The sequence below is a fragment of the Puntigrus tetrazona genome, chromosome 7, assembly GCF_018831695.1.
Source record: "Puntigrus tetrazona isolate hp1 chromosome 7, ASM1883169v1, whole genome shotgun sequence".
NCBI classification, from domain to species: Eukaryota; Metazoa; Chordata; class Actinopteri; order Cypriniformes; family Cyprinidae; genus Puntigrus; species Puntigrus tetrazona.
The window spans coordinates 35,475,187-35,502,150 of record NC_056705.1 but is presented as its reverse complement, the minus strand read 5'-3'; the positions used below and the strand labels follow the sequence as shown (position 1 = coordinate 35,502,150).

The 26,964-nt window shown below is 37.1% G+C and overlaps 3 protein-coding genes across 4 annotated transcripts in view; 1 reads left to right on the top strand and 2 right to left on the bottom strand.

Annotated features, from left to right (window-relative positions):
* LOC122348951 (A disintegrin and metalloproteinase with thrombospondin motifs 7) overlaps window positions 1-6,919 on the bottom strand; it is a 50,771-nt gene extending 43,852 nt beyond the window's left edge. The window contains exons 1-4 of the mRNA XM_043244858.1: window positions 6,737-6,919; window positions 4,405-4,772; window positions 2,240-2,417; window positions 1,931-2,124 (exon numbers count right to left, since the gene is read on the bottom strand). Coding sequence (XP_043100793.1) covers window positions 1,931-2,124; window positions 2,240-2,417; window positions 4,405-4,772; window positions 6,737-6,905 — 909 coding nt within the window. The 5' untranslated portion in view covers window positions 6,906-6,919. The remainder of the gene's footprint in view (window positions 1-1,930; window positions 2,125-2,239; window positions 2,418-4,404; window positions 4,773-6,736) is intronic.
* Window positions 6,920-8,411: 1,492 nt separating this feature from the next.
* Window positions 8,412-10,014, top strand: rxfp3.3a2 (relaxin family peptide receptor 3.3a2). Its single transcript, XM_043244860.1, is given in 2 exon segments — window positions 8,412-8,462; window positions 8,464-10,014. Coding segments are annotated over 2 exon segments (1,197 nt in total). The 3' UTR covers window positions 9,610-10,014.
* Window positions 10,015-13,774: 3,760 nt separating this feature from the next.
* cdhr5a (cadherin-related family member 5a) lies at window positions 13,775-21,826 on the bottom strand. Of its 2 annotated transcripts, none has more exons than XM_043243420.1 (14): window positions 21,650-21,826; window positions 20,994-21,169; window positions 20,591-20,653; window positions 20,150-20,239; window positions 19,892-19,978; window positions 19,001-19,105; window positions 18,727-18,912; window positions 18,069-18,159; window positions 17,883-17,980; window positions 17,563-17,769; window positions 16,819-16,932; window positions 15,604-15,670; window positions 14,875-15,054; window positions 13,775-14,641 (listed from the first exon to the last, which is right to left on the bottom strand). In XM_043243420.1, exons 1-14 carry the CDS (start codon window positions 21,819-21,821, stop codon window positions 14,154-14,156), a joined length of 2,124 nt encoding a protein of 707 aa, XP_043099355.1. In that variant the 5' UTR covers window positions 21,822-21,826; the 3' UTR covers window positions 13,775-14,153. The 2 variants fall into 2 exon arrangements, with proteins under 2 accessions (XP_043099355.1, XP_043099353.1); XM_043243418.1 differs by having other exon boundaries at window positions 13,775-14,735; window positions 14,900-15,054.
* Between the last annotated feature and the right edge of the window lie 5,138 nt (window positions 21,827-26,964).

The following is a 26,964-nucleotide window of genomic DNA, read 5'->3' as shown; positions in this document are numbered from 1 at the left end:
CACTAATATGTTTCACATAAACTTTTCCAAAAAGAGGCCGGTTTTCGTATATGTATAAACATTTCTGTACATACATTTCTGCCACAATACCACAGTTACTGTTACTACAATGAATCCATTGTAAAATGTTGGTGGTTTGTGGATTAAATAGTATTGTTGTCACGCAACATTTCTCCTATTTTCCGCATCAGTGTTGTTGAGAATGTCTTTAAAGTACTATAAATCACAGCGGAATTTGTGGTTTGTATGAAAACCTCTGCTCCAAACACAAACGCTTTTCACAGCACTGTTTTAATCGCGTGATCGACAATAAATGCATTTGTTCTGAGCTCGCGCGGTCCAAAGGAGTCGTAATCTTTCGCTTCATTTCCGTGCATTCATGAATGAGAACATATATTAATAATAACAGTTATCAAATTGTTATTACTTGCTTTTTACTGCTTCACCTTAGAAACAAGTCTATTCATACATTGGATATTTCATATAATTCATAATAGAAGTAGATCACAGTATACTATAATAATCAGCAATAACATGAATAAACTGAATGAACTTGGCAAATTACTATATTTGTAAAACAGTGTAAGAAAATCTGAGTTGTGGAATGCCATGTGGTTGCTAGGATGCTTAAGGGTCCTGCTTAAAATGCTAGCTTAAAGCTAGTGAATAAAAGTGAATGCTTTGGTCCTGGGATTATTTTCAACTACCTAACCATTCCCCAAATGAATTTCAGAAGTCTGAACCCAATGGCAGAAAAGATGTTTAATACTTAAAGTTGTAGTATAGAAGATTATTATTATTAAACGAATGTCAGTGCAAACCATCATAATCATCTTTCATGTAATTACTAAAAGAAAATGATCCAAACCAGAAAAACCCGTTTTAGCCTCATGAAAAATAAAAAGGTCATTGTGACTTTCTTTCTTATATCTCACAATTCAGACTTACTAAACTTAAAGAATAGTGAGATTAAAAAAAAGATGTAATTACCTCTTTCAAACAGAATCGTGAGATATAAACCAGAATTCTGACATTTTTCTCACAACTCCAAGTTTACAGATCATGATTCTGACAAAAACAAAATCAAATTGCAAGATAAAAATTCTAATCTTTTTTAGTGTCTTTAACGCTTAGGGGACATTTCTCCCAAAAATGTAAATTAAAACTGATTCACCCTAATGTCATTCCAAACCTGTATGTATACTTTGTTATGGTTTGCCTTGGTGTTTTTCTCGAAATTTAGTGAGGTTCAAAACAGCACTGAAGCCCACCAACTTTCAGTCTATGAAAAAAAACACTATTTAAAAAAATACAAATACTGTACAGTTTTGTAATGACATTAGGCTTAATAAATGGTGACAAGATCTCTTTAAATTATTAGTTGACAAATTAAAATTTCCTGATATTTACTCAACCCAAATGTCATCCAAGATTTTAAGGTTTATGCATTTCTATCTTCAGCCAGAAATAAATTAAATTTCAGTGCAGCTTTACAGGGCTACAAACGAAACCAGAACAATGAATAAGGGTCCGATATCGTGAAACGTTTGGTCATTTAAAAATAAAATGCATATGCTTTTTAAAAGTAAACGTTCGCCTTGCTTGGTTGAAAAAGTAACGCTTGACATAGGCGGAAGTATCAGGTCAATGTTTACAAATGCGGAGGAGGAGGTCCAAATGTTCTTGAATGTTCAAAGACATATATTCAAATGTCTTTGTGTCACTTAAAAGAAAAATTTAGCTAGGACTTTTCATAAGATTGTACTTCTGCTTACAGAGCAAGAACAGAGCAAGACGAGCATTTGTGTTTATAAAGCATATGCATTTTTAATAGAATTTTTTTTTTTAATGACAAGACCGTTTCACTAGTTAAGACGTTGAATGCTTTGGAAAACACCATGAATTATTTATAGATACGACTGTTACTCACAATATTCATGACTGAGAGCACATAGCTCACAACTCCTTTGCTCCCATGGTACTCCACCATTTTAGGATCAGCCACTACCAGAGTCTCTACCCACTTCTCAGTGCTTACAGAGCGCTGTCTAATCCGTCTGCGGTGTTGCCGTCTCTCCCAGCGCTCTCTTTGCCTCTCCACCTGCCCTGCCCCTCCTAAAGGATCTAAGGATGATTTAAAAATGACCTTGGATCATTAATGCATGATGTGCTTTAATCATGAAAGACATCTGTTCATAAATTATTTAACCACTTTGAATCCTACGCCCCAAAATCTTACCTCTGACCCCGCAAGACGCGTTAGCTGTGTGATCCCCAAGCAGAGGCTGCACCAGCTGGTGCTCTGATTGGACAGCATGTCGCTTATAGACTGCATGAGCCTGTGGAGCTGATGTTTTTTGCGCTGACTGCAGCGGACTAATGAAGAATTCCTCTTCTGAGAGCCTGAACAGCCCTTTCTAAGGAGAACAAGGTCAACGTGACATAAAATTAAACAGCATATACTCACGCAATCCACACTCACTTTCTCTTTTCACTGGGGTCGTATATTTTGCCACAGGGCACCTACTACTTTTTATTCCTATTAAACTGATTTTTACTCAAAATGGTAACAACTTTAATTTTTGCCATCAGTGAGGGTCAGTAATTAACTACACAGAGGATAAAAATCTTTTTTTATTTTTAATAAGGTTTTTAAATAAAATTGTCATGGTAAAGTGAATTTTTTAATATTAATATGTAAATACTGTAATGCTTTTGGGAGCAACGCTACATTCAATTTTATAACATGAAACAAACTTACCTTTGTTAAAAAAAAAATCTGATTTTTTAAATTATACTTGTGAAAATTGTTTTCCCCCTGCATGTTTTGGCATGCTCGGTGAACCATGTAAGTTTTATTAATAATCAGGGAAGCATGATACCACACTGCTAGTAGTTTTCTTTTCAAAAATGTCATTCTTTTAAATAGTTTTTTTCAACATCGTCAGGAAAGTTGTATCACTTTCAATTTTTTTTACTTCATGCAACAGCATCCCTCCCACCCCTCAAGGCCGTAGAATGTAGTAGGGATGCGTCGAATTAATATCCAGGGACTACTGAATTGTACTTTTTAATAACGTGTGATAAAACAATTCAATTATATTCATATATAGAGACTGCTCTGTCAGTGTCTTGCAGCTTTTATTTTTATTTAACCAGGATTGTCTCACTGGTTTTAAGATTCTCTGCAATCCGTTAACCCAGATTCTCTTCTCTCAACCCCACTAAATAAAGCTTGATATAAGGCTAATAAGACTTGGCAGCACCTGAGAAGGTAAACATGCTAGACTATAAGGCACTGATGTATTGCATGAACAGAACAAGAACATAAGTGTTTTAACTGCATGTGAACAATTTAGCTAAAAGATACATTGTTCCAATTTTTACAAAATGTGGTTCGACTAAATGACACAAACTGTAGTTCATTTGTTAAGAAGATGCATGTGGACGCTGTGTTTGTGAAGAAACTCGTTTTTAAAATTAAATGTTTACTACTTTTATGTCCTCATCAATCTCAAAACCTTGCCACTCCACCACAATGTGTGAATTTAATACATACTTTATATACTTTTTATACAAGAAATGAATTTATGTAATAACATGCCAGTGACCCTATATCAGCATGCTCCTTATTTATATAAAAAAGACAGGGGCAGCTGTTTAAGTGTAAGTGGCTTAATAGTTTTTAACCAATTGAGCCGTTTTTCTGGATAATATGGATCACCTGTATCAACATCCTATGTTTGACTTGAAACAATATTTCTTCCAAACAATCATAACCTTAACTCTTGCTCTAACCTTAACTATTTACAAAGCAGTCATCATGGGAGGCTTCTGGGAATCTTGCCCAGGTCCTGTTAGGAAGGGGTCACTTAGGACTAAGGACACTAAGGAGCCCACATATTCATCGCTGGATGCCCACCGACAAAACAACAAACATCACGGGCTTTGTGAATTTAATCAAATTTCTTTATATCCCTAAAATATAATATAAATGATAAGAATGCTGTTCAGAAACAGTATTAGCATTGTTTGATCAAATACTTTTATACTGTACTTCTACATGAATACATAAAATTACAAACATGCTTATTAAAGTGTGTTTCAAAAGAAGGAGTCGATTCTGAATCTCCGAAACAAGTCGTTTTTAAAAAGAATCCCAACATGAAACATTTGCGCGTTCCCCGCCCACTTGGTCTTTTCGAGTTGGAAATACAAATTCATTCTTTGCCGCTTTTGAAGCAGTAAAAATAGCGGTTACCCACAAAGCAGCTCTGGGTTCACAAATGCTGCTTTATTAGGCATTACAGGCAAGTAAAGTAAAAATAGATGCATATTATAGAACAATGAACATGTTTTTTGACCTGTTGTTGGGAACTGTCAAAAACAAAATGCGCTCATTACCAGGCCATTGCAAGTGCTCAGAGCTGCCTGACCCCACTTCGATGTGCTGCTCCAGACATCTCCCAGGAAGTAGCAGAGAGAGTGGCCATGGCTTTTTAATGTAGACCCTTGCAGACCACCGTATCTCCACTCTGTGAGGAATCCAGGCCCTAGTAGGTGAGGGTTTAGGGTGAGGTTAAAGTGCAGGTCTTGACCACCATACTGCAGATGGTAAAAAACCCGGGCCGGGCTCTCTTTGTTTTTTGATGTCTCTCTCCTTTGAATTCGACTCACGTGGTGGGACACATGATTGGACAAAAAATGTCCCGATGAATCCACTCTAATAGGATGAACAACTTCATAGTTGGGAAATCCATCAGGAGAACTATCTGCAAAATCAAAAGTGTAATAAGTATTAGGATAAAAAGCTGAAAGACTCCTGAGCCATACAGCAATTTGAGTAGGGTCCTGAGCAGGTACTTAAAACTGGATGTAGAGCACTAGTACTTAACTAATTTAACTATTCAACTACTTTACAGAGAGATTACTAATCTGTTTGAAGCAACCAAACTGTGATTTACAAACGGCTCGGCTACTTACATAATCTTCTCTTAAATGAATTAAAGACTTAATGTCTGCCAGGCAAGAGATGTGCTCTTATTCTAGCCGTTACTGCTGTTTGGAGGCTTCTGTAAATATTTAGTTACACATAGGGTTATGCTTCAGCTAGGTTTAATGGTGCAAAAGCTCAAATATTTAGCACTGCATAAACGTAGTGCCTATTCACAACAAGGCCTACAGCTTTGAACAGATTTAGAATATCATGGATAGATTCTTTTGGCTTAATCTAATAAGTCAACCTCAACTACCAAGCCCATGCTAGTGAATTAGCATCTTATAAATAAGAAAGAAACATTCTGATACCCACTTTGCACTTGGAAATGCTCAGTGGGGGTAGGTTTTACAATGATGAGGCATATGTATATTTTACAATAACCAAAGTTTTATACCATTTATGCGAACGTTATGACCAAACAACAAAGACAATTGCAGAGTTCAAACTTTAAAAGACAGTCAAATTCCCCAAAGATTTTATTAAATGATTTTTCAGGATTGCGTGACTGACTGCAGTTTCGAAACCATTGTAACCTTTCCGCTCTTTATTTTGCGCTTGCATACGTTTTAATAAGCAAATGATTTAATTTCCTGTGACTTTCAAAGTAATTGAACTGTACATTGAATAATTCATGATATGAATCCGTGAATTATCATAATAATAGCAAGCCGAAGCCTGTCATTCAAACAACAGACCAGAACAATACACTTACAGAAGTATTCATAGCAATTATGTGGTAAAGTCTAAAATAACTTTTTTTAGGTCTGCACTCTCCATATTCCAATATTTCCCTATAGACTCTGCAGTACGAACATTTGAACAGCCTTTGTTACATGTCTTCAGTCTGTTCATTGGCAGCCCTGTTGCTTTGGAAGCAGAGGGAAATAGCATTAGAGGTAGTGCCCTCCAAGAAAAGGGATATGGAGTGAGGGGTGTATACACCATCAGGGCAAACGTAAGTCAAAAACACGCAGAAGCCAAATGAAAGTGGCGTGATGCTAATATTTAGAAACATTAAACCTCACACTGTATTCACAATAGCACTAAATATTAAAAAAAAAAAAAAATTGTATTACAAGCAGTTCTGAAGTTGTATTGTTGTTTATGGTAGCTTCACATAGCAGCAATTAATTATTGATAAAGATTAATTCATATGCAACTATATCATTTATACCTGACTGTACTTTATAGAGCACCAGTAGAAAAATGAAACACTACGTACAGCATTGTGTGCTTTCACAAATAATGGTTTAAACGAACAGTTCAAGAAGAAACCTAGCAACAGGACAAATCAAGAGTAGAATTTAGAAAAGTCCTAAACTGTACCAAATATTTCACTTCCACTTTTTGCAGGCTGACAGTGTCAAAATTAGCATGATGCCCAAAGTACGGTCACTTAAAAACTCTACAAGTGCATGTTAAACTGTCATCTGTGGACAACCATTGAGCTATTTTTGCAATTATTTGAAGTGGTTTTAAGCAGATGTCCTCCAGAAAATATCCACAGGTTTATTGAGAATGTTTCACAGCACCACAATAAATTTTGTCTTAAAGAGCAGAAATATTTGCCGTTTTAAAATCAGAAGGAAAGCAAAATTCTCTTTATGAACTATGTTTATGGGCCACTGCAGATGCCAGCACCGCCGTGCGCACACGCGCACATCATCCGACAAAGAAACAAAAATGCTAAAAATCGCAGCGTGGGAATATAATGAGACACAAGCTCAACCCACTCACCTGTGTCTTGATTATACCCGCTAGCTGTGCTCTCCGACATGGACAGAAGTCCAGCTGTTATCACAAAGCAGAGAGAGAAACTTGCTCGTCCCAAAACTTTGAAGCCGCAGTCCAGCTGAACCATCGTGTCAAACTGCACAGAGGAGAAGACAGATCGCTCCCGGTGCATCTACAGTCCATTTAAATGGCGATAGTTTGAATAGCAACTTCTGCCTCAGCCTTAGGCATCCGTAGTTTGGACCCATCACACAAAAGAACGCTACTGCATTTATTAAGCCAGAGATCTGCAATGGTCATCAGTCCGAGATAAATGATGTAGCATGATAAAGTCTGTGAATCCGGTGCATGGGCGAGTTTGGGCTCCGCGAATTCAACCGGGGACGGCTGCAGTTACTGATGCCGCACACGAACTGTGTTTCAGAAAACTTTGGAAAAGTTCCGCCCTCTCGCTCTTCTAGTAGGAGGACCCTGTCTTTGTGCTCGGTGTGTCTTTGTTTAGTGCTTTCCGTGTTTACGCTCGATCAAACGAGTCCCATCTCACGATTCAAACGTATATAAACGAACACAATCACAGGACGCGCTCTTGAGTTTAATCTGTGGTCCGCTGTCGGTCGTCTTTGGCCGGTGCGTCGCGTCTCGCGTAAAAAAGCGTTTCTTTTGTCATTACATAAAGTCGATTTACATTCTGTTCAGTTCCGGGGTGCTATTTTATGAGCGCATGAAGGCATATTTCACATGCATGTTAATGATGTTCATAAAAATGCTTTTTTTTCTATAATGCAATTCATGCCGTATGTCCATAGCCTATACGCATAGACTGTCATCATGTTTATTTCCACTTGGATATATGTTCCACTGAAAAAAAAAAAAAAAACATACAATTTTGAAACAGCATCAAAGTATATGATGACAGAATTGTCATTTTTGGGTGAATTGTCCCTTAGACACCTACTAAGTAGCCTAATTGTCCACCTGCCCCACCATCTTTCACTTTAAATGGCATTCCATCCGTAAAAAGAATGGTTAAAATCGTCAAATCTGACAATGCCAGCTGCTTTTTAAGGGTGTAGCAAACTGAGCCGCTGCTGATATATCCCAGTGTCCATCAAGTGCCCCATCTGGTGGTTACAACAGCAAGGAAACGTTTCATATCAATTTACGGAGTCATTCCCATCCAGCATTGTAAATTGCACAGGCTTAAGATGATATATGATAAGATGATACACGATAAGGCTTTATTGACTCTAAGAGTGGAATGAGCTATCAACAGGAACTAAAAAAGCAAACATTAATATAACGAAATCCACGAACTGCTGAATTATAGCAGCATTAAATGTTAAACCATTTGATAATAACTGCCCAATAACATGCTCGCGCCTATATGGCAGTCCCTTATCCGTTTGGTTTCGGTTTATTAAATTGTTAAGGAATAGGTCTGTTTTGAAATCCTGTGCTATTTGGTCATCTTCCCTCAAATCTGCATGACATGACGTCAAGAGTACGGCCGTATAAGTTATCCAGTGCGCGCGCTTCGCAGGCGGGCGCTCCCAGCGCGCTTCTGCATAAAACGCCGGCCGCCAGGTGCACTGCGCGTTCAAAACGCGTCGCTTCCACCTATGCGCCGGCACCCAAAAACCGTTTATGTTCTCTGTGAAACAATGCCAGACTGACTGACATGCGATCAGCAGACACCCTTGTCCGCCAGGCACCTGTTGGAGAGTTTCTTTGCGGAAACAATGGGTGACATTATCAACCAGAGCGGATGGGGAACTTTGAACAGAAGTTTAACCGATCAGCACAAGTTCAGCAGTCTGGAAGACATCGACGTGAGCGCCGACGGCAGCCTCGTCCTGCGGATTATCATCTCGGTGGTTTACTCCGCGGTGTGCGCCGTGGGTCTGGTAGGGAACCTTTTGGTGTTTTTCCTCATGAAGATAAGACAAGGTCGAAAGAAATCCATCATTAATTTCTTCGTCATCAATTTAGCCGTCACAGACTTCCAGTTCGTGTTGACCTTGCCTTTCTGGGCTGTGGATACCGCGTTGGATTTCAGCTGGCCGTTCGGCAACGCCATGTGCAAGATCATTTTATCGGTGACCGTGATGAACATGTACGCCAGCGTCTTCTTCCTCACCGCGATGAGCATCACGCGCTACTGGTCCGTCGCGTCCGCTTTGAAGATCCCTTCTCGAAAGAAGTCCGTGTCTGTGAAGTGGGTCTGCGCCGTGCTGTGGGTCTTGGCGACCGCGGCGACGGCCCCGACTTCTATCTTCTCCACCGTGACCGTCGTGGCGGGTGAAAAACTCTGCCTCCTCAAGTTCCCAGACGGTCAGGATTGGCTCGCTCTGTATCACCTGCAGAAAATTGTCATCGCGTTTATCTTGCCCATGTTCATTCTCTCGGTGTGTTATCTGCTGCTGCTGAGGTTTGTGCGCAAGAGGGGCATCGATACCCGTCAGAGAAGACGGTCGAAAGTGGCGAAGTCAGTCACGGTGGTGGTCCTCTCTTTTTTCGTGTGTTGGATGCCAAACCACGCGATCACCCTCTGGGGCGTGCTGGTCAAACTGAACGCTGTGCACTGGGACAAAACGTACTACATGGTGCACACGTATGTTTTCCCCGTGACCGTTTGTCTCGCTCATACTAACAGTTGTTTAAACCCGGTTTTGTATTGTCTGATGCGACGGGAGTTTAGGAAGATGTTGCATAGTTTCTTTTGGCGCGTGTCCTCGCCCGTGATCTCGAACGCTGGAAAACTACACGGATACAGTGGAGGCAGCAATCAAAACCTGGATGACGCACGCGCTGGGATTCATTTAAACGTGATTGACGCACGACGCTCCCAGCAATCCAGACGACCGACCTCGCACTGATAACATCCAGTGGACTTGTTTTTTTAGGTTTCCTGGTGAACCAAAGGGTTGCGACGAACGATTGTAGCTGTTGTCGTCTGTGACCGTTTTAAAGGTGTTTTATTTGTCCATATACGCAGTGAATATGTCCAAGTTAAACCCAATGGTTATTAAAAGAAAAGAAAAAGAAGAGATATGTAGATAGGTTTTATCCTCAATTTGAATTTGCCCTGCTATGTATTCGTATTTCCGTTGTCACTTTTTGTGTGATAGTAAACTCACAATATGTATATTTGATATGCAGATGTGAATGTGTAACATGAAATGTAAATATATTCCGATGCTTTCAAAGCTACGATTTATTGATATGAATTGCATACTATTGCATACAAGGGATACTCCACTTAAAATTAAAATTCTCTACTCAATCGCTCTTAATACGGTTTCGAGCACGTGTGACTTTCTTTCTTCCGCAGAACACAAAAGAAGATGTTTCATAATATTCATATTCATAACATCCATCTTCATCAGGAGACAGAGAGTGGGGTAAGGTGCGTCACCACATAATCTACCAAACTGCATAAAACCGCATGTTATCTTGCTATGAGTGTCAAAATAAAAGTTATACATAACAGGTAAATGGATTTTCCCATGCAAACCTCTGTGCTGAAGATAAATTATTAAATTAAGCCTAATTGAGCAAATGACAGCTGTGCAACAAAGTGTACGAGATGCTTCAGGCTAAGCTGTGTCAGTGGTTTAATTAATAGTGACAAGAAAGGTTTGCATCCAAGCGCAGGAAATGCCATCACAGTTATACATTCATTTCGTTGAGAAAGCTGTTAAAATATCTTTGAATATCATGAGGCAGCACTGGGAAAGAAAAATCCAAAAATAATTTTAAAGGATATGCCCATACGTATTACAGAAAGGAGAATCATACCTTAGTTTGTTCGGATGAATAAATTCTATTTTTGCAAATGTCTTTATTTTTATACACCCAAGAAAAAAAAAATAGAAAAGGAACTGGTAGATTTCAGGATGATATCCATTAAATTACAGACTTTTTTAACCCCAAAACACATCACAATGCAATGCACAGTGCAGGTTATTTTATGGACCGTTAAGTGTATTAAGAATATAGCATTGCAAAAATAAGAAAAATAATTGCATTAAATACTCTAAATATTAAGTTGAACATATGTTAAATATATCAAGTTAAGTAAAGCTAAATATGGCCACACTAGTTTCTAGATTATGTATTTGTAATGGGCAGATTGTTTTATAACTTGTATTACATTCAGAGTATACATTTTACCAGTTGTTAGATTCCTGCATGTGAATGAGACCTTGATGTTGCTGGTGTTTCACAAACATTTGCAGAAATACACTCTTCAGATGATCTTCTCTGTTGATAATCAAACATGCAAATTCAACCGTAAGCAATATTTTGAGAAGTTTTTGCTGCTAAGGGAACATCTACACGGCTGTTGGTAGCATTGCCGGTTGGTTTCCTTTTACATCATCATCCACGGTATGCATTTTTCATTGGAACCCATTTATGGTTGGAAGTTGGATATACTGGGCAAATTCCAGATAGAAGTGAATATCGATAAGATGAGATAAACAACAGATTACCTTAATATTCCTGTTAAAATGTTGCAAATATGTATACATTTTATAATGAAATGTTTTAAAATATGCTTAATATTTCTGCACAAATATTCCCTCTTTGCCTGTAACTTCATTCATATATATATGTAAATTATGTATTATATAAATTATGTAATTATTTTAACTCCATGTCTCCCGTCCAATCTCTTTTTTAAAATAAATTGCTGGGATTCACCACTGGGGGTCACATAAAGACCATAAACAATAACTATACTTTCTTGAGATGAACATCACATTAACCTTTAATTAATGGACATGTATTAAAGATATGTATCTAATAGAAGAGCCCTTCAATTAGACACCTTGTGTGAGTGCATTAATGAAAGAAACAGCTGAATATGCTAAAGATTTCTTTAGCGAAATAAAGACAGAGGTGAGTGTTTTGGCAAAACAGAAGAAACATAAAAGGTAAACGTGCCTTGGTTACGTCAGGAATCTTGATATCATTCTGGAATCTGATTTTATCTTCAGGGCCCACGTAATTAGATCCTTTGTGTCCAAACATGACTCAGATACACTTTTTTATGCATTCATCACCAGCAGGGTAAATTAAAAATGAACTTCTTACTGGCCGACCCCCAAAGACAGTTTGAGCTCATGCAAAATGCTAGCATAATAGCCTAAGGCCATGTTGTCATGACTGGCAAATATTACAAAACAATTATTGCAGTGCACAAAAATTAAAAAAAATTTTCAAATTCACTGTTGCTGGTTGGTTAAATGTAATTTCCAGCCCTACCCAGACAGCAGAGTCAAGAAATGGCTGAGCACATTTTTTTCCACTGTTTTTTTTTTATTTTTTTTTTTTTACATTATATAGTTCTATCCTGTACTCATGTAATTGCCACTTTAGGATGAAGTACTTTGTTGTATGTGTTACTTCTCACTTTGGATAAAACTATCTGACAAATAAATGAAAGTAGATATACAGTGTTTTGCGAAAGTATTCATACCTATTCATGCGGCCTTATGGTAAAATGCTCTTAATTGCTCTTTTTCCACATCAGCTCTCCATACACCAAAAAAAAATAGGTTTTTAAAATCTTTGCAGATTTATTTTATTGAAACAAACTTTAGAATTACTTTAAAACAAAACAAAAACATTATTCCACTGGATAAATGTTCATACCCTTTTCTGAGACAATTGAAGTTTTAGCGCAGAAGTATTCGTATCACTTGTAGATGTTATACACTTGTTATACACAAGTGAAGATAATCTGTGGCAAATTCAATCGAATGGGTATGATTTGGAAAGTCACACATTTTTTTAAAACAAATGGCATAACAGCTGATAATGCATATCAGAGCAAAAACCAAGCACATTTGGGGAAGGGTCCAGAAAAAAACAAGTTCATTGAAGGGTCACAGAAGCATGTAGTCTCTGTTACCCTTAATGGAAGAAGTCTAAAACAACCAGATAACTTCCTCAAACATTATATTCTCTGGTTTTATGAACCTCCATTCCAAACATCATGTTTAAAGGAAACCAGCTCTACTCATCACTTGCCGAGTGCCATCCCAAAAGTAAGGTGTGCTGAAAGCAGTTTTTTAGTGGCAAGGATTTTTTCAGAGCATTCAGAACCTCATACTGGTCAGAAACCAGGTTCTGAATGCTCTGAAAAATTCCCTGCTGCTTCAGAGGTGAAGAGGTGAGGAGAAGATAAGTGTCACATCAAAAAAGATTTGAGACTGTAAAGGTGCTTCAGCTAAATATTTAGTTAAGGGTATGAATACTTATGCAGTGTATGTATTTCAGTTTTGTTTTTTATATACATTTATGAAGCTGTGACAGTTCTGTTTTTTCTTTGTCCGTAACATAAGACAAGAAATTAAGGGATATGAATACTTTCCCAATGCACTGTATATAAATTTAGAGTACTGTGATAATACTTAATACTTTGATAATACTTTGATAGATACTTTGTTCCTTGTGATGTTCTTTAACCATTCCTCAAAAGCCTAATGTATCATATTTGATACCCACAAATTAACATATAGCTTATATACATATAAAAATGTGGATAATCAAGTAAACCTAAGTCGCTTCAGTATTATTACTAATAATAAAGGTGGGCATTGATAGAATCACACTAAAAGGCCTTTTTACTAAATACCAGAGAGCTGAAGAAATACATAATTGGAAACTTAATTATGTTGATTTATATGGATAATGAGCCAAATGGGCACAAGTCGTGTTTTTTGTGACTTTTAAAAACACATAAAATTCTGAGCACACCGAGCAAACATCAGACCCAGCCTGCCCAGCTGTCTTAACTGTTTTCAGAGGAGCGTTGGCACAATGCAGTCAGGACTCATGCCAATAGGGCCCCTGAGTGGTGGGTATTGGTTGTGCCACATTTTATACATTAACACCTGCCTGTTGAAGGTTTTTTCAAAATGTAAGCATTTGGGCAAGCGTTGTGTTCTAGGCAAGGCAAGTGTATTTACATAGCACATTTCATTCTCAATATAGCTTGTATTTTTTAATCAGGCCCCATATCAAGTCTTGATGCTACTTTCAAATTGGCTTTATTCTAGATGTTTTCCACATAATGTACATAATTATACAAAATACTCTATTTCACAATGTATTATCCATAGACACAGCTGACATTAAATAAAGCAGCAAACCAACATTAAATTCTAATTGTTGTTTTCTGAAATTATAGATATATTACATCAACACATGTTTGCATATTAGTTTAGCATGCATCACACAATGGAAATAATGCATATCATAATGGACTCTTCATTTATCGACATTATGAATAAAAGTGTCAGTATTTTGCCATTAATTATGTTTGAACGGAACCCGGTTTTATTTTCACAAATATAAATTATTTCAGCCGAACTGAACTTGAGAAAAAACAAATTTAGAACTTGTGAGATCCTCACTGATCTCTTCTTTCTGTGTTCAGTCCTTCTCTACTATCAGAGTTTGCCGTTTCCCTGCTCCTCAAGTCCTGTATATTCAGCATTGTCAACTCCCCCAGTTCCATCTCACTGTCTTCCAGTGGTGGGGATGCAAAATCCCCTTCAGCTTTCTCCATGTCCTCTTCTGGCTTAAGCCCTATAGTGTCAGGGATGATCTCCACCTCGATATCTGAAGAATCCTCGCTCTCCTTGAACCAAACGGTTTTTTGTCTGTCATCCTTCCTCCTCTCTTTAGCCAGAATGGATTTTACTTTATGCTTATTTGCCTTTCCTCTGGTTTGGACGGCAGGACTGTGGTGTGAATGGTTGGTATGCGTCTGGAGTCCACAGGAGCTGCAGTGCCTCTGTCTCTCGCGAGGTATCACTCGCACCCTCGCTGCTTGAACTGCATCCAGTCTCCTTTCTCTCAGTTCAGCTCGCCTGGATCTGGATCTCCCTGTGTCCCCTTCATTCAAGAAACCATCATTGGTGAACTGCATGCTATCTCTTGGACTTGGCCTGTTAGGGGGCTGAGTAAACTTCAAGCATGGCCCTAAACACTGAATGAGGGCAGAGGGTTAATCTCAAAATTCAATGAGCTGTATTCTACCTGCTGTAGTACATGATTACGGCGTTCTTATGGAACTTTCTCTTAAGCTTCATCTCTTTTACAAAGTGGGCACTCAGAGCTGGACTCACTGAGCTTTGATGAGAAGATGCTGACCTCAGACTTGAATGCGTCAGGATTCCCCTTCTTGACACGGGATATCAGATAGCCAATCACAATGAGGCAGAGCACCAGTAATGCAGCCATTACGAAGCCCAATAAAGCCATGTCTCCTGCTCGGTACCCCTCGTCGGGGGACTGGATCCCCACTACTGATATGGCGTGTGTAAACAGAAAAATTACATGGGCAACATGCTAAAAAATATTACAACCTTGAGGGATTAGTTTACTTCCAGCATAAAAATTTCCTGGTGATTTACTGACTCCCATGTCATCCAAGATGCTCCAAGGTGAAGGATTGCAGGAGTTTTTCCGTATAGTAGACTTTAATGGGACTCAATGGGTTCAAATTGCAATTTCAGTGCAGTTTCAAAGGACTCTACAAGATCCCAGTGTGATTGCATAATGCATGAAGTCAATCAAATGCAAGACGAGTATTTGTGATTAAATCATTTAGTTCGAGAACACCCTAATTCCATAGCTGGGATTGTGTAGAGCTCTTTGAATCTGCACTGGATCACATTGAAGTCCACTATATGGAGAAAAGGCCTGGAATGTTTTCTCTTAAAGATTTTTTTTTTAATGACAAAAGAAAGAAAAAAACATCTTGAGGGACATGGGGTGAGCAAATTTTTGTTCTGAAAGTCAACTAATCCTAGCATTAAACAAGGTGTATTTAACTTTTTTGTAGTATAACTTACATGGTACTACAATCACAGAGAGTGTAGTCGTTCCTGCCTCACCGGTAGAAACATCCACTGCCCGAAGCTGGTGACAATATAAAAAAAATAATTCCATCACACCTTGGCTACAATGCATTTAACCATGTCATGCAGTAGTTGGGAAAATTAAATACGATGTATTACATCAAGAAATAAAGTTCAGTGTTGTTATTGTGGTCATAATGTATTGCAAATCACTTCTGCCGATATTGAGGTGGTATGCAGGAAAGGATAGGGACAGGTTTGGTGGTATGGGTAGGTTAATGGGTGGTTTAATATGTATGGGGTGGGACAACAGTGTAAATATAAATGTAATTACAAAAATGAATTATGTATGTATTTACATATGGGTATTTTAAAAACTGTATGTACAAAACATGCATGTGCACAATAAATGCATTGCATCAAATGATTAATTTAAATGTAAGCACATAGTAATTAAGGTCACCTAATAAAAAGAGTCAACGTTCTTAGGTAGATATATGCATTTGAAGTAATTAGCATTTGTAGTTGTACTGTTAGGATTACCCCTAACCATAACACAAACCTTACCCAAAAATATCCAACTATAACCCCTGTAATCATAATCCTAACCATACCCTTACTCCTAAACCTAACCATACCCAATTAGAAGTAGTTGTGTGAATTTTCCAGATCAACAAGAATGCAGATATACAATAAATCCACAGTCTTGCAGACACTTAATGTCGGTAGTGAAGTTCATCTAATATAAAGTGTGACTGAAACACTTAGCCTTAAGACTAACAGCAGTGTCTTCAGTAACAAAGTCTCTCCAACCTACTTTATATTATGCATTTAACTGTTTTTACATTTAAAGTGATAATTTGATACAATGCCCTTACTATGTACATACTTACATTGTAAAAAAACATGTGACAAAATAAAATAAGTATAAAAGCTTTGGTAAATGCTGTGACAACAGAATTTTTGACAATAATTTATCATACCAAGTAGCTCCATCTTCATTAAAATTTCATAGATCCGAAATCAAACATGTGACACTCGTTTCTTATTGTGCAATAGTTTTATTTTGGACAGATTACTCAAAATCTACGCTGTGTCTGGTTAACACAAGAGTGGAATCCTAATAGAAGACCATGTAAATAATGGTAAAAGTAGACAGATTTCATTTGCAAACAGCTATTATGATGTGGTCAAAACATATTTACTTGCCTGCACAGCAAAGGAATCAGTCCGAACAGCTTTCTTCAAAAGTATAAACCCATCTGTTGTGATATTAACATAGCTGCTATATTGCACTTCATATCTTATGTCAGGATTGATTCCCTGAAAAATAAAGGGAGAAATTGGTAATCTCTTACTGATCCTTGATCAATCCCTTTGATGGTCCTGAAAAAAAAACATTTCTCTCAAACAAATATTATCCCCAAATCTAATCATTAACTAGCTTTAAAATCAGAGGGGAGTGATAGGTTGGTATGAATGTTGCTTAAAAGGTTACTCCACCCCAAAAAATACAATTTTGTCATTAATCACTAACTAACCCCCATGTCTTTCCAAACCTGTAAAAGTTTTGTTGGTCTTTGGAACACATTTTAAGATAATGGGTGAAAACCTACGGTGACACGAAGAGACACAGGGGAGACGAATTGTAGAATAAAGTCAATATTTTTATTTTCTTTGCATACAAAAAGTATTCACTATTTTGACAATGACAATTTTTCAAATATCAATATCAAATATCTTAAATTGTGTTCCGAAGATCAAGTTTTTGCGTGTTTGGAATGACATGGAGGTAAGTGATTAATAACAAAATGTTCATTTTGGGTAGGAGTAACCCTATACGCTCCAACCCCAATCCTAACATCAACCCTCAAGCTGAAAATCTTTCCAAAATCAAGGATTTTGCTCTAGGGTCACATGGGTAAATCGCAATGTGTAAATCAGAAAACTCACACTTGCAAAATCTTCATCTCTTGCTCTGACTCTGATGGGTCTGTTGGATGTCCTGTCCCTTAACACCATGTTTTCAGGTCCAGAAGTACTGTAAACATATCCTTCATATCGGTCCTTCTCAAACCTTGGAGCATTTCTGCTCTTTTTCATTACATCAATAGTGACTGAAGTAGTGGCAAACTGATCTCTATTTAATACCTGGGAAGCCTGGGAAGGACAAAATTATCAAAATTAAGCAGTGAAAATTGCTCTCAGGCCCAACTAGATATCTTAAGGTTGCATATTTCCCAAAATCTTCACAATATGAAGAAGACACTCACCAAAACTAAAAGTGATATCGGGCCAGCTATATCTGCTGGTTTCAGCATGGATATGTTTCCAGATTTCTCATCAATCTGAAATATGCTGTCGTCATTTCCTAGGCAAGTACAGAAATGATTGTGCAGTTCATGTTGAACATTGAGTATGTAGGACTATCAGTTATGTGAGGAAAAATGCTTTAATACCTCGAACAATTTTATAGCTTATCTCTTCATTTCTGCTTTTATCGCCATCTCTGGCATACACTGGACCTGGCTGCAATTGTAAGGCTCCATCCTGGATATATACATTTATTATGGATAATTTCAAAGCACACAACTGTAATTAAAATTTTAATTTAAATTTCTTCCAAATTTGCTCAGGCCATCCAAGTCTTGTCTTGTTGTCACTTACTCACTATTGCAATAGGTGCAGTCAGAATAAGAGTTCAAACGGCTGAAAAAAGCATCCCAAGACTTTAATTAATTCTTGTATTGTAAAGCAAAACAGCTGCCTGTGTATAAGAAAAAAAATCATTAAGGTGTTTTAAACTGTCTCTTATCAGCATGGCCATATTATAGGTCCTATGCATATTTCTAAATGACAAAATGTTGAAAGGATTTATGATAAGCATGCACAAAATGTTAATTTAACTGGATTTGGTTTGTAATGTTTTTATCACCTGTTTGGACTCACTTTCTGATGGCACCCATTTATGCAGAAGTACTGCTAAATTACTTCCAATCTTTTGACAAAGAAACAAACTCATCTGCATCTTGGATGGCCTAAGGGTAAGCAAATGTTCAGCCTATTTTTATTTTTGGGTGAACTATTTTCGTTGTCATAAAAGTAGTGAAAATGTACCTGTTTCTCTGTTAGGTTTACCCTGCCTTTATAGCCCAGACTCAGGCAGAGTTTGGCATTGCCGCTGCTTACTCTTGTACATGGTTGAAACCAGGGAGGACGGTTGTCGATGTCTATAATATTGACGATGATGGTTGCTGAAGCAGTGAAAGAGCGTTCACCCAGTTGTGGTGGAGGTGGAGTATCCTGTAAGAGTCGAGAATTTGTTTGCGTTAAATGTCAGATCGGGAGAGAGTTTCTCAAATTATCACATTGACATGAACGTTTTACACACCTGCACATACAAGATCAGTTTGACCTGCTGGATGACATCGTAATCTAAAATCCTGTTCACAAGGATGCTCGGCGTATACATGGTCTCAAGTCTGAAGTATTTATTCTGTAAATAAATGATTATATTACAAGAATAGTTCAAGCAAATAAATAAAGTCATTTACTCATACCGTTTCAAACCAGTAGCTCTAAATTTCAGTTTATTTTATTTCATTCGTTTTACATTGAGTGCTTGAATTCATTAACTCATTCATTGAATTCAAGACGAGACAAGGTTGCAACATGCTTGTTTGAGCTTGCATTTTCCATATTTGATGCATCTTATCTGCACTGATAAATGTTTATATGTGAATATATAATGACCTTATTTGTTCATCGTAAAAAGGGATTGTGTCTGTTTTAAAGACATGGATTAAACTCATATGGATTACATTTAGTATGTCACTATGACCTTTTGAAGCATTTAACCAGGCTGAAGTTTTGGATAAATACCTTTCAATGCTAAGAAAGGAACTTCTCTGATTTCATAAAAAAATATTCCAATTTGTGTTTTTGAAGATGAACAAAGTATTATGGATTTGGAACAATATGAGGGTAAGACACTGAATTTTCATTTCTGGGTGAATTATCCCATTGACTAAGTCTTCAAAAGAGTCTTGTAACAGTACAGTTGTCATTTCTATTATACTTTTCTATTATCATTATTATTTTCTGTTTTCTAGAGTTTCACAGTTTCTGGCCCCTGGTAGTTTAATTATATATAAAAAACTCTTTTCTTGTTATGGTCTGCAGAACAAGCTCATATGGGTTTGGAATAATATGAGGATGAGAAAATAATGACTGAAAATATTTTTTACATTACCTTATTAGAGAGAATGTATTGATTTCTTACCACATTTGGTTCCATAGAATAATACAGAACCTCAGAATCATCATCTATTGCTTCAATCAGGGCAATGCTGCTATTAACCGGTGTAAGCTGTCAAATACATATAAATTGCGATATTAGAATGAACTAGAATGGCAGCATCCTTTGACAGCAGATTTGATGCAAGTGATGATCAAGTTGTCTGACTGTGCTTTTGACAAGAAGAAAATGCACCTAGATCAACAATTATTTGAAATATGCCCTGCTAGGATATGCTCTCACCTCATTTATGTCAAATGTATACTCGTTCTTTTCAAATGATGGAGGGTTGTCATTGATATTCTCAACACGAACAATCACAGTCAGAGTGATCTGTAGATAAAATGTACAAAGGAATAAAAAATGAACCAAAATGATACTTAATCCTTGATATAACAGTGACCCCCAAACAGACATGAGACGCTCAGGCATCCTAATACAGCAACCGCAGAAATGATAGTTTATCATTGAAAACCAAGTGGTTTATCGATCCATTGTCTTCATCCTGTGCGGTATTGCGGCATATTTTGTCATTAAAAAAAAGTGAAATGTTTTGCTTACACAATGTGGTTGTGCTATCTTTCTTTCAAATGACACATATTTCATATTTTATCTAACACTAAGGCTTTTTTCGCACTGCATTCATCTGCAAGGAATCTGTAATTGCGATTGTGAGTAACTTACACTTCTGTAGCCAGTTTTATTGCATCGGATCTGGACAGTTAGTTCTTCAGGACCCGAAAGCGTCTGAAAAACAGTTTGAAGTTAGGATTAAACTTTTGTGATCTTTCGTTGTAAACCAAATCAAGCTAAACCAAAGTCAAATCAGTTTAAGACGGTCAAGCTGGTATTTGGTAGATGGTTTGTTCAGCGTGGTCCAGTTTGTTCTACCACCATGTTTAAACCAGGTCCAATGTCTGGTGGTGTGGCTCATTAACTAAATCAACTTGGATCAAATAGTGATCATGAATGACCAACTATAAACCACGTCAACATAACTACTGTCTGAAACTGGTTAACAGTGTCATCATAGTCTTGTTACTCAAACTGGCTCAAGAAAATGGAAAGTCGTGAAAAAGAAACATACTTCAAAGTCCAGGCCTTTCTTTGCTATCAGTTCTGAACCTCTCAGATCGAAAGCATTCCCAGGATTCTCTGTGAGATTCAGGGTTACATCCTTCGTTGTTGTGTTAATATGGACAACAACTGTGTCGGCGGTGTTATTCTCTTTAATTGTCACAGGCTCCGAGGGGACGGCGCAAACTGCAGAGAGAAAATATTACTATTCTAACCATATTATAGCAGATATAACAAAATATTTGGTTTGTCGAATTTCAGTTAATACATTAATACAATATCTTTACTGTCTGTATTTGTTAACGCGAATGCAGATGTTTTATGTGATAGCTTTCTGAATACGATTTTAATGTGTAGACTCTTTTCATTTGAGTCCTAATGCTGTTTTTTTTCCTAAGCAGTTTTTATAGTACATTAAAGTTTTTGAGAGGCAATTCATTTTCTGTGATGGAAAGCATTTTGAACACTAGACATATTTCGAAGCTACGTTCCGGCTGTCTGTAGGCAACGAACAGACATGGCGTCTTTTTATTTCCACCGACTGAGCTGAAATCTCACATCACGAAAAAAATAGCCACAGAGAGAGACTGACACATGTCGCACCGACACAATAGCGTTGCTGACACTAGTGCAGCGAATCTAAAAACTGAAACAATAGCTACTTACTTTTCTCAGCAAAGCAGAGTTTGTGAAGGAATAATGCAAATAAACAGCCAAAGATGGTAGTTATGGATTTACTCTTAAATATCATGTCCATTTCCCGGTTTCTGATGCACACAAATAAGTATGGAGGACTATGAGACCGTGGCACCAGCTGGTACTTCTTCACATAAAGCATTGACTGTGCTGACCGATGAGTGGGAGTTGACTCCAGTCGCAATGTTTGTGACTTCATCTTACGGTCATATATTGCCTAAAGAGCTTGCCAGCAGTGGACTGCTCCCTCCCACCCAAATACTTGCATCTGTTTTTCAGGGGTCACTTTGTATTAGTGGAAGCACCGCGGGATGAGAGGCTGTGAGAAATCTGACAATGTGAAATATGCTAAAATGGCTTTGTCGGTCTAACCAGATGACTGTAAATGAAAACTTTACGCAGCACTGAATTCACAAAAAGTGAAATTACGAACTAAACGTGAGATATGATCAACAATAAAAAAGTTATATAATAATAATATTTCATCTGTCACACTTAGGAATCCTTGATCTGCGCTTTATTGATTTAATTTTTTACTAATAATGAGATACCAACCTGCACCTACAACTATTCAGACATAGTTACTGTATAAGAAATACAATATGAGATCAAAAAAAGACACAATTCATATTTGTCTATGATTTTCAAGTAGGCCTATTTTATGATAAGCATTATTTTTTTACAAGTTATTATTTATTAATAATTATTCGTGTTATTATCCCCTCCCAAAAAAATTCTGCTTAACCTCGCCCCCCTTCCCTTCAATCAATTTAATACACCCTTGCTGAGTAAAATATTATTTATCCCAATTTTTTTTATGTTACTGTTTTACGCTTTCCATTAAAAATATTAATCAGCAATCTTATATCTTATTTCTAAGATATAATAAAATATGAAACAAATGTTTTATATTATATTTCAGGGAAACATTTTTCACAAGATGGGGCCTTGGTGAGCATAAGATACTACTAAAAACTTGTTAAAAAAGACTGACTGACTTAATAAATAACGTTACTGTTATTAACTGTAACTCATATTTTATGAATAGGAGGCGACTGCTGTAGATCAGTACTTATTAATTTTCTGCATTACAAATTCAAATGTTCTATGATGCGTAAAAGTCTCCTAAAGACTTATGTAATAATGCGTGACACTGATCAGCTCTGATCAAGTCCGAGAGTTAGAGCAAGAATTCACATTTGGTGAAAGTGCTTAATTCATTCCCTTCAAAATATTTTCCTCCCTCCCAGCCAATCAGATCTCTTCTCCGCCACATGCGACTGTGACATCAGCTGTTATAATACATGTTTGGAGACAAACAAGAAGAAGCCCCTCTTCCACCCCCACTGCTTCTCTGTGTGGGAACAACGGGAACACAGTGTCACATGAAGCAGACACATTGTGCAGGCATGTAGATGTGTGCTGCTGTCATGGATTCATGGAGCGGGCCTTGAACAGCTGAGCTGTAGGCTGCATTGTTTTGTAACGTTTTTTTGTAAGAAACACAGGCCTATATAATGCTTCTTTCAAAACGTTTACACTCTTTGTACTTTTTTAAAAGCGAAGAGAAGCTTTAATTTTCTGAGATAGGCCTACATTTTTAAGAGCAGTGCTACAAAATGTAGTGTGCAGTATTAGAGAACAAAAACCCAAGATAACCTATTAGACAAGTTCTGAACAAATTAGTTGAATGAATGATTCTACGATTAACTTATTAAGACTTGCCACAACCCACTGTAGTTTCATATATCGTATCATTTCATAGCCCTAACCCTAATGTGGGTAATATAATGTTCATATTTTGGGTTTGACAGTCCCCAACGACAGGTTTACATGCATGCAAGGTCAAAAAACACGTTTGTTATCTTACAGTATGCATTCATCTTTACCTTTTTTGCGCGATTCATTATTCTAAACCCCTCGGTTTTCAAACTTCTCTGTTTTTATTTACTAAGAGCCGTGTTACACGCTGCATGAAAGATCATTTTTGGACAATTTTGCTAATACTGTGTTTAAAAAAAAAAAAAAAGATGTTCTCCACCTCCTTCCACTGTTAAAAAAACAAACAAACAAAAAAAAAGTGTGCATGCTGATCATGAGCTGGAAACTCACTCAAACTTCCCACCCAAACTTTCTCAGACCCAATCGCAAGCACTTATTATGCCAAACCCCATTTTTACAGCTTTAAACAACTAACTTAAAGTAAACCTATTACAAAATGTCGCATCAGCGCTATAAATACTACGTAAAATGCCGGATTTTTAAAGTTTGTCTCACGTTTGCATGGAGAGAGCAGGGTTTATGACCTATATAAGGCAATATGTGCTTTATAGGTTATAAACAGCCATTGTGCTAGTGATATGCATGCTAATAAAAAGGTTTATTTATCTATACTGCAGCCAGCCACCAGAGGGTGATCAAATGTTTTGGCTTTACTTTTCAGGGCACTTGCAAATGATAAATGCCATCCAGCTCCCTCTATGGATGTAATGGGTGGACCATGTTTAGCTATGAGGATATGGTCAGGGGAGGAATCTGGATGGCGAGATGCACTTTCCTGTAGAGTTCTAATCACTGTCTTAGGGGGACTGAAGTTTACCAAATAATCGAGCTAGGTTTATATGATTTAGTCTGACTTACTGTCAGTTGATTTGGTTTAAGATAAGTCAAGACTGACTGTAAACTTGTTTTATGGAACAGTCCTCGGGATGATTAGAATATCCCAAGTAAATTTGATCAGGGTCAGCGCTAAACCCTGCAGGAAAGTAGGCCTCGTGAGTCAGATTGGGGATTCCGTGGTTAAGGTTATAATTTGCTCCAATTGTTTCTTTCACCAGCAGAGAGCAGGGTTGCGCAGCTTTGAAGCAATAAGTAATTTGACTAGGAGGTCTAGCATTCTCAATGGCAGAGAACTCTGGAACAGAACTTTGTGGAAGAATACAAGTAATCTTTGTTTAAGTGACCGCTGAACATTCTTAGTGGGTTCTTTTTTAGAGGTTTGCGTTCCACAGATTTGAACATGACATAGGGTTCTATGTTCCTGGGGCTAGGGTAACATAGCGTTCAACATAATAAAAGTAGAGACGGCATTTTGATTGAACTGGTGCAAGTTATGATTACAAATAATATATATGATTCAGATAATGGGATTATGTGTTATGAGTACCGGCTCATGTGGGTGCAAAATCAATTGGGATAGGAGACTGAAGTGCAAAGAAAGATTTATACAGAGAAAAGAGACATAACACAGAAACGTAAAAGAGACTGAAACGAAGAACAGTTAGATTTAGGTTTTATTTTATTTCAAAGAAATGTAGTTTTTGGTTGAATTGGTTCAGCAAGGAAGAAAAGAATGTAATTGTGAATTTTGGGTTACCTTTTGATGTTCCCCTTGCAGTAACTTTGCAGCTCTTCGGTTTAGGAATCAGTTATCACTATTTATTAACAATTAACTATGATTTTCACCACAGTAAACTCCTAATTTGTTAGGGGTTTAAAAGTAAGTAAGGTAGGTGTTAAGTATAGGTATTGGCTAGGATTAAGGGATCTAAATTATCGTCATTCAGAATAAGACATTTATATGTGCTTTACAAGTAATGTCAGTCAATGTTCTAGCAATATGCATGCAAACAAACATCTAAGTAATAGTGAAGTCTGGTCCTTAAAATAAAGGGTTATGTGTATTACTAGGGTATTAGTAAACAGTAAACTGGGTTAGAGTTATGGTTAGTAGAATAAGTTGGAAAGTATTCGCATGTAGGAGTCAGTTTGTTGGTGGACCATCAGAATAATCTACTATTAATAAAGAGTGGTTGACCAGCATTTGCAAAGTTACAAATTGTGCAGCATTAAAAAAAGTAGCTTCTCGCCTTCTCACCAGTGCATTAGCAATGCTGTTCTGCTAATGCTGGCAACTCCTGTGGGGATTATGATAGAACATACAGTAATCATAACCCACCAAACTGGCTAGTGAGTTGATATATTAAGTGCTAAGGGTGAATTTCACCCACATTGTAGGTGTAGGCAAGTAGGTGTTAATTTCATGATTATAATAATCTGGAGTGTTTGCAATGAAATATGCCGATGCTAACCAGCTACCTTGAAGATGAGCTGAGCTGATGTAACGTGGATCATTTGAAGTTTAATACGGACAAGCATCCTTTATAGCAACATGCAAGATTTATGAATTTTCAGGAATCTGCCAATGTTTTAGAAATGCAGTCATCTGTTAATAAAATGTATATTTTAGAAATACAGTGATCAGTTGCAATCTAGAGGAATGCAAAGTGCTTAAATACAAATACCAACAATGTGTTAATCTTCTCAAAACAGCATGCTCCGTTTCACAAGTCCTTCTGTAGAAAGGATAAGGATAAAGGTTAAATCCCATTTTCTCCCAGTCCATGCCAACTTGGCTTGACAACTAGGACAGGGTTTGACCAAACAGGTTTTAGCATTGATGTCACAAATTCTTGCCATTTTAAAGTAAATGGTTGCATGTATTGTACACTTTAATCAGTGTAATTAACTACTAGTTATTGATTACATCTTCAACCGTGTAATTAGATTACTGTACTCCAAACAAGTACTGAATTATTTATTGCAAATTAATTTCTAAATCCTATATCAACCTCAACAAGTTAATGATACATAAATAGACACGAAATGGTCATTAGCTTTTGACTTTTGCCTTAAAAAAAACATTATTACTGCTTAATAGTACTTAGTAAAGTTAAGTGTTAATTGTAAGAATTGGGTAGGATTAAAGTTAGAATAAGGTCTTGCGGAATGAGACATATATGTGTTTTTAAGTAATAATAAACTGCAGTCTACATACATAAGTACATATGCACACATAAGTAACTGTAACTAAATGAGCAAAAATGAGAGTAGACAGTTTAGACAGTGAGCATCTATCCATAATCAAAGCCTTAGCAGGGGTTTTCAATTGGGATTTTTAAGTATATAATAGTTTAATGGTCCAGTGTGTTCTTCACACAAATGTCTCATGATTTCATAAGATCTTAAATCATAAGATCTGTTTTCGGACGGCTGCACCCTCCAGTTGCATTTTTCAGCTGAATACGTCATTGAGGCTGTCTCATTTCAGAAAAGTAAACATTACATCTAAAAAGTACAAGTAACGTTACAATAACTTCCTCATGATGAATAGCAGTCAATCTTAAAAGGGGGTACTTTTCTGAAATGAGTCAACCTCAATGACGTATGCAGCCAAGAAATTATAAAAATCTACTTCAAAATGAGACAGCTGTAAAGCATAATTA

Bases quoted from the DNA above. Each gene is read 5' to 3' on its own strand.
- cdhr5a (XM_043243418.1), bottom strand. From the start codon at position 21,821: ATGCTTTATGTGAAGAAGTACCAGCTGGTGCCACGGTCTCATAGTCCT. The intron at 19,106-19,891 runs GTAAGAAATCAA...ATTTATTTACAG, and splicing joins ATTCTATGGAACCAAATGTG to AATAAATACTTCAGACTTGA. The intron at 18,160-18,726 runs GTACATTTTCAC...GTATATATCCAG, and splicing joins TAAACCTAACAGAGAAACAG to GATGGAGCCTTACAATTGCA.